The sequence below is a fragment of the Macrobrachium nipponense genome, chromosome 46 (genome assembly GCF_015104395.2).
Source record: "Macrobrachium nipponense isolate FS-2020 chromosome 46, ASM1510439v2, whole genome shotgun sequence".
Taxonomy (NCBI): Eukaryota; Metazoa; Arthropoda; class Malacostraca; order Decapoda; family Palaemonidae; genus Macrobrachium; species Macrobrachium nipponense.
The window spans coordinates 4,210,028-4,222,421 of NC_061106.1; the positions used below are offsets into that span (position 1 = coordinate 4,210,028).

Genomic DNA, 12,394 nt, shown 5'->3' on the forward strand with positions numbered 1-12,394 from the left:
ACTATGATTATGTCAACTACGTAGCTAGACTCTAAATACGTAACTGGTAGATTCTAAAGGCAAAAGCCCGATTGTTCCGACCCGTTATACAAACCATCAGTCCTTTACATAAGGAATTACTATTCAGCGCCAGCTGGACCGGTCGTAAGATTTACTAACAAGGTAGTTTGGCAGTAACTGCTTGTCCAATCGTCGGAAGTCCCACCTGACTGGAGGTAAACATACCACTTTGCTTTTGACCACCGTCAGGTGAAGACGTGTGCTCGCCTCTCTGCCCGCCTGTCGTGAGATTGTTTCAAGCTTACTTACCTTTCAACCTGTTTCTTAGAATACTAGTGTGAATGACTGTAAGTAGTACTCTTATTGTTATTTGTTTATTTTTGGTGGTATTGCATCGCTGGATTGACCATGCAGTCCCACGAATCGGAGAAGCCCTCACGCCCCTAATCCAACCGCAGTGTGTGCTCTGGAGTGGGAGGCCGTAAGTGTGGGGCTTTCAAGTCCAGCGATGTTGTGGACCCTCATCCGTTGTGTAATAGGTGCCAAGGGCGTGAATGTTCTCTGTCCTTAACCTGTGATATTTGTGTCTCTTGGTCGGAGGAGCAGTGGGAGCTGTACGAGAAGAGGAAGAAGCCACGTAGGGCCGGCAAGGTGTCGTCAGAAAGCTCTCCCTCGACACCTCTGGTGACTGATACGTCCTCTTCTTTTCTCCCTCCTCGTCAGCTACTGTGTATGCCCCTCTCCCCTTCGGGGGACGTGTCCCCCTCCACCTCTTCACTCGATTTGTCAAGTGCAGAGGAGGGAGGGCGACACCCCAACCTGGAGTTGTACTCGGGGTCTTCTGTCTGCTCAGGGTGGGATCCTTCCCCTGCTGAGTGAACAGGAACCGCCCCCGCCCCTTAACCTGACTCTTGCTTCCTCAGGTGTGTCTGCCTCTGCGGGTGGGGATCTTCGGCAGGCGGCACTCGCTGAGTCTTTCGGGCACTCCGAGTATTCAGGGGCTCATCCATCATCTTGCTACAGCCCCAGTCTCACGGGTTGGAGATGAGGACGACTACGACTGTGTCGACACCAGGTTATGCAGCTCCGCCTCACCTGGTGTATACCCAGCACATGACCACAGTCACCCCCTCGACTGCGGTACAAGCTCCGTTGCCGTATGTGCCCCGGAGGGGAAGAAGAAGACGGGTACCGTGGAGGTACCAGCCACCACTGGTACTTCCGCTCCTGGCTCCAGAGGTTCCACCTCCAGACCGGGGAACCGTCTCGGCCACTCGCTCGCTCGCGTCACCAAGTGTATGGTAGGTGATCGTGCAGCCAGGAACCAGACGGCTGAGTACGCTCACCGTCAGGATCCAGGCACGGAGCGGAAGGATGGTAAGAGTCGCTCAGGTGACTCTCGCCAGACCAGCGATCACTTGTGCAGCGATCGTTCAGTTCCCAGGGTTGACGTGACGGTCCCACCAGACCATTCACGTGTTGAGGCTGGGAAGAGGTTCCCTCGGTCACCAGGAACAGCCTCGGCTGCTTCTGGGACCGTGGTGCGTTGTGAGGATGGTGCTCACTTTCACCACGTTAGTGGATCCTATCAGTCACCCGTCCATCGCTACCACCGGAACCGGATAGCTCGCACGGCTGGTAGCAGCACCCCTGGCGCACAAGACCGATGCTACCGTCCTCAGTCCAGCGTTTCTTCACAGGAAGACCGCTGGTTTAGACCTACAGCTTGATCACCACCTCGGGTTGGCGATTGCCTGCAGTCCTCCCAGCCTGCCGGCTCTGCTGGTAGGCAGGGTAGGAGCATCAGGTCTTCCTCACCTGTCCCTTCAACCTCCTCGGGCTACACCGGGAGGAGCGAGGCGAACAGGAGTGACTGTGAGGAGTGCGCTCCTTACGGTCCGGCCATGAGAGCCAATGAGCCTGGTTCGTTCTTAGGACCAAACAGATTATATACTCAAGTGGTTGGAGGAGACCATGAGGGGTCTGGCGAAGTTCTTCCTCCTGAAGGAAGAGTGTCTCGGGAAGTGATCAGCCTGGATGGATCTGACGGTCCATCTCCCCAGGACGCGATCACCCCCGAGATACAGAGGTCCTGTGCAGAGGTCATTGCGCTGATTCGTCAGCACAACGACCTTGGGGAAGGATCGGTGGTTGCTCCCTCTGACCCTCCATCGAGGTTGGAGTTGTTCTGGGGTCCTAAGAAGGAACCCAGAGCAACGGTGGGACTACCCCGGTCTTCCTTGGCTGATGGTGTGCTGGACCAAGTGAACGCCCTTGTCTCCGAACAAGAGGCCTCACTCAAAGCCAGCAAGTTGGACAAGCTGCTTTACCCTCCTCTGCCTTGTCAGCGGCGGTTCTACGTGCCTTCAATAGACCCGTTGCCGACCAAGCAGGTTGACCTGGAGCTAGCTCGTCTAACTCCAGGAGTGCCTCTTCATCACCTGCTGTCTGAGAACCTCTGGTTCTCACAGCAAGAGGCATATGCCCTGGATTCCACTTCCATGGCAGCTTTCCAGGCCATCTCCTGGCTGGATCTGTGGTCCTTCATGGTATCCAGAGTCGCAGCCTCCTCGGGAGCTATCGTTCCTGAGGAGGACTTGACGTTTGAGAGACTGCCAGTCTGGAGGTAGGGCCATCTCCTACCTCGCCCACCAGACTGCCAACCTGTGGGCCAACCTGGTTTTGAGGAGAAGGGACGCAGTCCTGACTCACATAACCAGGGTACCAGGGCGGCCAGTCGCTAGGTGACGTTGGGTCTACGCAACGGACCGTTGCTGGGTTCCTCCTCTCTCTTCTCCAGAGAGATGGCGGACGCTGCGGTGGAAAAGCGGAGAACTGAGGACAGCGACCGCTTATTACACCAGGCTAAGCGTAGGAGCTTAGCTAGCGCTTCCTCTGCTCCCAAGACTTCAGCACTGTCGAGGGCAGCGCAAGGAAAGACCCAGCCTTCCTCTTTCGCTTCGAGAAGTGAGCGTCAGCCCTCCTCTCAAGTTTCCTTCTCTTGCGGGAAAGGGGCTAATGGAAGGGGAAGAGAGGGAAACGCTAGGGACAGCGTTCCCCCTCAACTGCTGCCGGAAGGGGGGTTGGTGCCTGGCAAGCCATTGAAGCCATTGGGCAACTTGGCAGCACTATGGAGCCGAGACTTGGGCAGTGGATGTCCTTCGGGAGGGTTACCTACTGCCCTTCGAGTCGAGGCCACCCTACACCTCACACCTGGTCCACCTTCAGACGTACGTTTCCGGTTCTGCCAGGGATGTAGCACTGATACAAGAAGTGGAGACCATGTTGAGCAAAGGAGCTATGGAGATCGTGCGAGATCAGTCACCGGGGTTCTACAGCTGACTTTTCCTGGTGAAGAAGTCTACGGGGGCCTGGAGACCGGTGACAGATTTCTCTCCCTTGAACGGTTTCATTCGCCAGACTCGGTTCACGATGGAAACGGCATGCTCAGTGCTCAACTCCATCAGGGAGAACAATTTCCTGCTTTCAGTGGACCTGGAGGATGCATATTTTCAAATACCCATCCACCAGTCCTCCAGGAAGTACCTCCGCTTTATCCTCGACAGGACGGTGTACCAATTCAGGGCACTTTGTTTCGGTCTCTCAACTGCCCACAGGTGTTCATGCGAATGTTCACTCTCGTGTTGGCTTGGGCCCATTCGGTTGGGATACGTCTGATGAGTTATCTCGACGATTGGCTGGTCCTGGTGAGCTCCCGCTCACTGTTGCTACAGGATAGAGCTCGACTCCTCGTCTTATGCCGCGATCTGGGGATCATGGTAAATTTCAAGATGTCAGATCTCAAGCCCAAGCACAGGATAAAGTACCTGGGCATGCTGATCGATATGTTAGCAGCACGAGTCTTCCCTGCAGACTTGCAGATCAGCAGGCTCAGGGAGACAGCCAGACGGTTCCTGTCATGACAGGAACAGTCAGCTCAGCAGTGGCAAGTCGTGATCGGTCACCTGTTGTCACTAGAGAAGTTAGTCCCTCACGGGCATCTTCACCTGTGGTCTCTTCAATGGAGACTAAAGGAGTGTTGGTCACAGGCATGGGATCCACAGTACTTCCTGGTTCCTCTCATGGAGGAAGTAAGGACCAGTGGCTAGACCACAGGAACTTCTTAATAGGAGGGCCCCTGCTCACTCCCCCTCCGGAGATGCTTCTGTTCTCAGACGCATCGACTGAGGGTTGGGGCACACACCTTGGAAGAGTTGCTGGTTGCAGGAGTGTGGAACCATCACTACAGGCACCTTCACATCAACTTCCTGGAAGTCAAGGCTGCGTTTCTCGCCCTCCAAGAGTTCCGGGAACGACTGATGGGATACTCAGTGGTATTGATAAGCGACAACACCACAGTAGTGGCATACATAAAAAAAATGGGGGGGCTTGTGTCCCTCCCGTCGCACCAGTTGATGATGCAGGTGCATGAGTGGGCCATAGCTCACTCGGTAGAGCTGTCAGCCAGATACATTTCAGGCAAGAGGAATGTAGTGGCAGACAAGCTCAGCCGCCAGAATCAGGTGATTGGGACCGAATGGTCTCTTCACCCAGACGTGGCAGAAAGGCTCTTCGACCTGTGGGGGCGTCCAGTAGTGGATCTGTTCGCCACCCAGCACACCAGAAAACTTCAGGTTTTCTTCTCAGTTGTGCTGGACCCATGGGCAGCTGCAGAGGACACATTCCAACACCCGTGAGACAACCTCGTAGTCTACGCCTTTCCCCCGTTCTGCCTGATTCGCAAGGGAATCAGCAGGGTGCTGGTCACCAGCAATCTTTGGATGATTCTGGTGGCACCCAAATGGCCTCAGGCCATTTGGTATCCATTTGGTATCTGGACCTGCTGGCTCTTCTCTCAGAGGCACTGCGAGAGATTCCCCCATGGCACAACCTGCTGTGTCAACCACATGTAGAATGGTACCACCAGACAGTACATTCCTTGTGTCTTCACTGCTGGCGGTTATCCACCATCTTTTGCGAGCAAGAGGCTTTTCTCGCCGAGCAGCAACAGAGATGGCTGGATACCTCAGACAGTCCTCTGCAGCAGTAAACGTACCAGGGAAAGTGGTCCGTCTTCTGTGGTTGGTGTTGTAGATGGGGTCTCTCTCCTCTCAGAGCCACTCTTCAGCAGGTAGTGGATTTCCTCATCTTTCTTTGCCGAGAGAAGCTCCTCTCTGTCTCTGCAGTCAAAGGATACAGAGCTGCCTTGGCCCTAGTCCTTAAACTTCAAGGAGTTGATATTTCCTCCTCCATGGAAATATCTCTCCTAATGAGGAGCTTTGAGAGGTCTTGCCCACCCAGGGAACTCAGGCCCCCAGGGTGGGATGTGACTCTTGTCTTAAGGAGTTTGACTCGTAGACCCTACGAGGCTCTCTGGAAGTCGTCAGACAGGGATCTGACCCTCAAGACCGTCTTTTTGCCGGCCCTGGCATCGGAGAAGAGAGTAGGAGAACTTCATGGTCTTTCCTTTGATATCAAATACTCGAGGGGATAGGGATTAGTTATGCTCAACTTTGTCCCGGATTTCATAGCGAAGACTCAGAACCCTTCGGTCCCTGACGCCAGGTTTGAGTCCTTCACGATCCCCTCCCTAGAGGACTTCGCTGGTAAAGATATGGAAGAGATGCTGCTTTGTCCTGTGAGGGTGCTACGGCGCTATCTGAAGAAAACCTAACACCTCAGGCCTGAGTGTCGACGCCTCTTCATTAGCACCGGGGTGACCAAGAAAGAAGTGTCCAAGAACAGTTTCTTTCTGGCTTCATGAGGTAATCAGGAAAGCGTACAACTCTGACAGGAGTGCTGACACCAGTACCTTTTGTCCTAGAGCCCATGAAGTTAGAGGCATTGGTCCAACCCTCGCATTTTGCAAGAACTTGTCCGTCGCACAGGTGCTGAAGGCAGGGGTGTGGTCCAACCAGACCACCTTCACCTCCTTCTACCTTTGGATGTTGCCCATAGGTCCTTGGACACTTTTTCCTTGGGACCCGTGGTGGCTGCTCAACAAGTTGTGTAGCTTACCCAGCTCCTTTATAGGATAAGGTAGCATCTCGTCCTCGTGATATCGCATGAATGGAGAGTGAATGAGAGTGTGACTGGCTCCTCTTCCTTCTCTTTTCTTCCCTCTCCCTGCAGGCAGAGGGTAACGGTTGTCACAATGCTGGACAGAACAACGGTGCAGGTAAGCTACGTAACCGAGCTCCATTCTATCCCTTTCATTAGGGATAGAAGCATTTATCTGTCCCTTCCCTAGCAAGGGGGGAAGCGGACAGCAGTAAGAAACAAACCCAATACTTTATGTATTTGGCTTCTTACTTAGAACATTAGTTCTTGCTTGCTATTCATAAGAGGTACGCTTGCCTCCCTATTATGAATTGGTCCAGAGGACTGGCCACTGATCCTGCAGTTCTCACTCCAATCAGTTGGACAGAGGCTAGGTTCCCCCCCTATGCTTTTATGACTAGGGAGGGAACCCATGTTGTGGCGAACACCAGCCTGTTCACAAGACTCAGATTCCTCCCACCAATAAGTGAGTTTTCCTTATGTAAAGGATCGGTGGTTTGTATAACGTGTCGGAACAAATCACAATTTTTTAAAGTAAATTGTATTTTTCCTAACTATACAAACCTGAGGTCCTTTACAAATAGTCCCACCTCATGCCACCTGTCACTCTGTTCCTGGGCCTAAACCAAAGTGGTATGTTTACCTCCAGTCGGGCGGGACTCCCGACCATCTGACAAGCAGTTACTGCCGAACTACCTTGTTAGTAAATCTTACGACCGGTCCAGCTGGCGCTGAATAGTAATTCCTTATGTAAATTATCTCAGGTTTATATAGTTAGGAAAAATACAGTTTACTTTAAAAAATTGTAATTTTTAAGGTAAAATAAAGAAACATCATGGCTATTTCCTTTAGAGGAAATGATTTACATACTAGCATAAGAATACTACATGGGGAAGTGTTAAATTTCTTTAAACTGAAATGAGATGGGTTGTGGGATTTTGTTTACGCATGCAAAAGGAATTAGATTGGTATTCAAATAACCACTTCGCTAACATTACCACAAAAGATCTTGAGGTATCTGCTTTCCTTATGAGGAAAGATATTCTAAGAAATTGCAGTTAAACAAAAGACCTACTCTCCATATTTAAAGGAAGCGTGTTAATGTGGCTTTTCTTAGCAACATTCACGTCATGAGTTAGGGTAAAAGAGAGTCTTTAGTCTTGACAGGCCACTCTTTTACAAGGGATCCTTTGTTCTTGGTGGGTAACCCTTCTAAGTGAAGGTTACACTGAATACAGACCTTGTTTTCCAACCTTGGACTGTGCCATAGCCATTGTATTGTGGCCTTCCATAGACTTGGGTTTGAGTTCCATTGCTTTAGGGCACAATCAGGTATGTATCCTCTTTTTTGTTCACTTTTCTGTTTTTTCAAAAAGTGTGTAAGACAGGCTGATGAGAAAGCAAAAGCTGCTTGGTAGATTATCAGAAAAGTGCCTCATCTTATCTTTCTGAAGTTTTTATAATTTCTAAATCCATTCTGACTGTCCTCCCCCAGTTGTGGCAAACTTGGTAGGTTTCTTGTTTGCCTTACAAGGTGTACCAGCCCCACCTTGTTGACCAGTTGCTTCTGGCACTTTTATGAAAGACATATGGTCTGGTTAATTTCTATATTGCAACACACTCCATGATCACCTGAATTAGCCTTGGTCACTGACCAGCCCTAACTACATTCCCACAAATTTTTTCCACAAAGTGGGTATTTAACTGTCAGTGCTACCAACGCTGCAGGTAAAATTTGTCTATTGAGTTACCTGTGGTATTGTTGGCAATGCTGCTGCAAATACCAGCCGCCAGAGGCCTACCTCCTCAATTGTTATTAGTTTGCTGTGCTGTGAGGACGTGGTCACGCATCAGGCGAATATTTTGGTCTTTAGCCCGACCCCCACTCTATATATTGCTTTCTGGATACTGGATTACGACTTTAGCTTTTTATTGATATCTACGCTTCTGGTTTTTTCTATGTTTTGGATTTTGGAATGTCCTTCCTGGTTTTGACTTGGCTTCGTAATTGGACTCGAGATGGAGAAGATACATAAGGAAACTTAGTCAGCCAACACCTCTACTTCTGCTTCTTCTACTGCCATGAAGTCCGAGCAATCTGGTGTTGAAGATGTTGGCGCTCATCGGTCCTGCAAATGGAGGATGAGTGCATTCAGACATGACCGACATTCTCTGTGTACTATTACTTGTAGGAAAGTTCAGTGTATCGTCAGCCAGAGGTGTGAAGTGTTTAGGGATTGGTCGGTAGAGCAATTGCATGATTACATTAAGCATAGGAAATCTTTTGCTTCCAAGAGCAAATGTAGGGTAGGGTCAACGGTAGAAGTTCAGTCAGTGGATAAAGATGCCCTAGAATCAGAGTTGTTTAGGAAGTTAGAGGAAAGGCTATCAGATAGTATGTCATGTATGACGGGTTCATCCTTGGATCCGTCTGAGGTTTTATTTCCTGCTTCTAAGTCTCTTCGACAAAAGGCTCCTAAGTCTGTAGGTGGGAGTGTGGATGTGTTTTCAGATGTGTCGGATGCTGAGATTTAGATAGTACTCCTTCATCTTCGAAGGTTCCTTTTCCCTCGGGGGATAAGTTTGGGTTATCTTTTGGTGGCGGTAATTCTTGGGACCAGTGTTTTAATTTGGCTGAGTACAATGCTAATTTGTAAGGTTTGTCACAGGGGTATAGGTTATTAGTAAGACAATGTTTCCATTTTGGATTTTCCAACATTCTCGATCACGTATTGCAGAATTTTCCTGAGTTTACTAATGAGGTTTACCAAGATTATCAAGGAGGAACAGTGTCAGTTAATTTTAAGTGTATTTCTCGTATGTCTTGGAAGCTAGGCAGATCCCGATCATCATATTGGAACTTCTTCATTTCTTGGGCACAGTCATCTTATCAGTGAACAGCTGAGAACTCGAAGGGCCTGCTCACTCAACTTCTCCTCCAAATATGAGAGGCTAGATAGCCACATGGGAGGCAATTATGATTGAGACAAGACCTTAGATACGAGACTGAGGTTGAGGTACTCTCTCCGCAAGCATCCTCACCTACCAAGTTGAACAACTAGGTGAGGTTACATACTTTTACACATGGTGGGTTGATATTGAGTTACCTGCATATGGGCTGTTGTCAGGTCAGGCTGATTGAGATTGATCCCACCTCCCTTTAAGTATTGTTAATTGGGCTAATTCAGGTGTTCAGGGATTGTATTGCAATATGAAATTTTCATAATAAAATTGATATTGTAATACTTACCTGAATACATGAATGATTCCCACCCTCCTCCCCTCTTCAATTTGATAGTGAATGACTCAATTGAGGAAGTACACCTCTGGCGGCCGGTATTTGCAGCAGTGTTGCCAACAATACCACAGATAACTCAGTAGACAAATTTTACCTGCACCGTTGGTAGCACTATCAGTTGTGGGGATGTAGTTCGGGCTGGTCAGTGACTAGGGCTAATTCAGGTGTTCAGGTAAGTATTACAATATTAATTTTATTTTGAAAACTTCATTTTTCACCTGTACTCAGCAGTTCACCTCACTGACACCTCAGCTGAAAATTTGCTGTTCCCAAGATTCCTCCCTTTCCAAAAAGCTTTGCATAAACAGTTATTCAGACTCATGTAGACTGTTGTGTTTTGTGTAAAATGATATATCTTGTTTTTATTGTTACCAACAAAGTATATATTATTTTAATATATACCTCATAAGTTTAAGTTTACAGCAAGGGCCTTCCACCTGACCCCACTCCGGGCACCTTAGGGGAATGATTTACCACTGCTGAGAACACTGGATTCCCAGATGCATGGCCAGTCAAAAGCAGTGTTCTTTCTCATCTTCATTCTAAGGTGTACCTCTTAGATTCCTGACAATATGATCATGCCTGTGTAACCTAATAGGGTTGTATTAAATTTCAAATTGCTTTTTGCTCAAAAAAGGCATTTTATGGAGGGATCCCATAGGGAAGGGCATTTGAACATATTTAAATGATTGTTATTTAGTATATTGTAATTCTGGTGGTAAAGTCTATAGGTAAATTACTGTTTGGAAACAAATAGTGGAAAAGATTGCCTGTGTTTAAAAAGTACATGTAATGCATATGTAATTAAATTTATCAGAGGAAATTTGAAGATCCTTATTAATGAGAATTTTTGAATACAAATCTGATATAAAAAACTGTCAATCTGATATGAAAAAAACCATCATCTGTTAAAAGCCCTCATCAGCCATAAGAATAAATGTGATCATTCCACTGATGGGCTTGGTACTTAAAAGGTATTTACCTCAAGTTATTATCATAAAAGGGTACTGGTTGAATGATCGATCCTTAATTGCTAGTTTTTCTAAATTAAACTTGTCAGCCGGTCATTTTAAATTTGTGTGTGTGTGTGTTTTGTACTTCAATGATTGCTTCTAAAAACTCTGTTGCTGAATAATCAGACACTCTTTTATCAATAATTTGAAAAATGTTCTCTTGTTTTCAGCAAGCCCATTGCATAATACATGAAGTGTCTTAATTTTGTAGCAATTAGCTAATGTCTCTGAGGGCTATAGAGTGTTTGAATAATAAAAGTCAGTTACTCTGTCCTGAATGTATCAGTGGTGCACTTTCATGATTAGATTGTTAGCATTTGTGTAGGAAATCATATAGTTTGTTAAACAACTGCTGTGTTTCTTAGAATACAGACTTGTTTATGTTGATTTCCTTACCTCAAGATCCTTACTATGGTTGGCTTGTTTTTATGTTTGTTCTTTTTAATCAGGAAATTCCCCTTATGGTATTATTCCTGCATTCCAAAGACTATTTGATGATACCCCCATTAGTAATACTATACTTAAGTTTTAGATGATCAGGTCATCATTCACCACCAGGTTAAGGGAAATATATAATAATTCAGTGTTATGATTTTTGTGCTAGATGATATTAAGATGAATTTAAGAGATATATCTAATATACTTAAAGTTCAAATTTTCTCTTTTAGATTCTGTCTCTTCATCCTGATTTAGAGTACAACGTTCATTTTCCTTTTGTGAGAGGTGACCTCAACATTCACAGTGGCTTAGGAGGCTCTATTACTGCTGTTTTAGCAGATTTAGAAACCATATGGGGTCACTGCATATCGTCTGTCCTCAATGTCCCCATCAAAGATTTAAAGGTATGTTTTGTTTTATGAATTATTTTCATTATACCATTCAGATATAACTGAATATGTTCATATTGAGTACAAACTGTTATACTTGAACCAGTCATTATGTTATTCATAGCATGGCTCAGAGGTAAATTTACCAAGAGAACAGTCTTCTTGCAAGAAGTGAGAGACAGTACCCACAGTGGGGTACCTCACTCCATCGACAACCTTCCTCAGCTTGAAACTTCACTTCGAACAATGCACAGCCTTTTTTTTTTATTGTAGTTCTTTTGGCTCATGTTTATTTAATAATAAACCAATACCATCTAGTTCTCACCAAACTGTTCTGGAAAACCTTATTCATAGCATGAAAAAACCTTAGTCATGTCCGATGGATGGTGTCCTTACTTAGCAGGGTCCATTTGGTCTGGCTAAGTGTGAATTTCACTCCCCAAAATACCTTAAAGAATAGTTTATTCCTTCTTTTTCACTCAGTTGATCAATAAACACTTCTTATTTTGATAAGTTTTTATGTATATTCTTTTGATATTTTTATCTTATTAGCTGCTCTAGTGTGCACTGATAGCGCCTTTTCTTTTGATTGGCAGCGATATAAATAAGTAGATTTCCATCCTAGGATATTATTTGCAATCCCCAGGATTTGCGGGGGTTAGGGGTCAAACTCCCTACAAATATTTGACACCCCCCTAAAAATGTTTATAACTGCCTATTTTGATAGTTCAAACAACAAAAAACTCCTCTGAAAATGGTTATACATGCCTGTTTTAATAGTTTTATCTTGAAAAATTTTAATCATGAAAATACTAAAACACAGTAATTAGTGAATAGTATTTCCCTATGAAAAATTCTGTGAATAAGCAAACTTTCCTTGAATGATGTGGAATATATGTTCCACAGAAAAATCCATAAATAGGTGGAGCTGCAAATCCAGAACTGCAAATAGGCGGGCGTCGACTGTATTTAGAAGGATGTCCTCATGGTCAAAATTTTCTGTGCGTTAGTAGATTGGCAAATACCAAGTATGTACGTACAGGCCATCCCTGGTTATCAGCAATCCAGTTTTATGGGGCTTGTCTAGTGCCAAAAATCAGTGAATTTCGTCAACAAAATGTGCTATTTCCAGTTATTAGTGTTGATAATAGAGTATTAGTGCAGATACATACCTGACAGGTGCCATTAACCAGTTA

The 12,394-nt window shown here is 46.2% G+C and overlaps 1 protein-coding gene across 1 annotated transcript in view; it reads left to right on the top strand.

Annotated features, from left to right (window-relative positions):
• LOC135214735 (actin-related protein 8-like) overlaps positions 1-12,394 on the top strand; it is a gene marked incomplete in the record, with an annotated part of 206,757 nt that overhangs the window by 46,652 nt on the left and 147,711 nt on the right. The window contains 1 exon segment of the mRNA XM_064249074.1: positions 11,040-11,213. Coding sequence (XP_064105144.1) covers positions 11,040-11,213 — 174 coding nt within the window.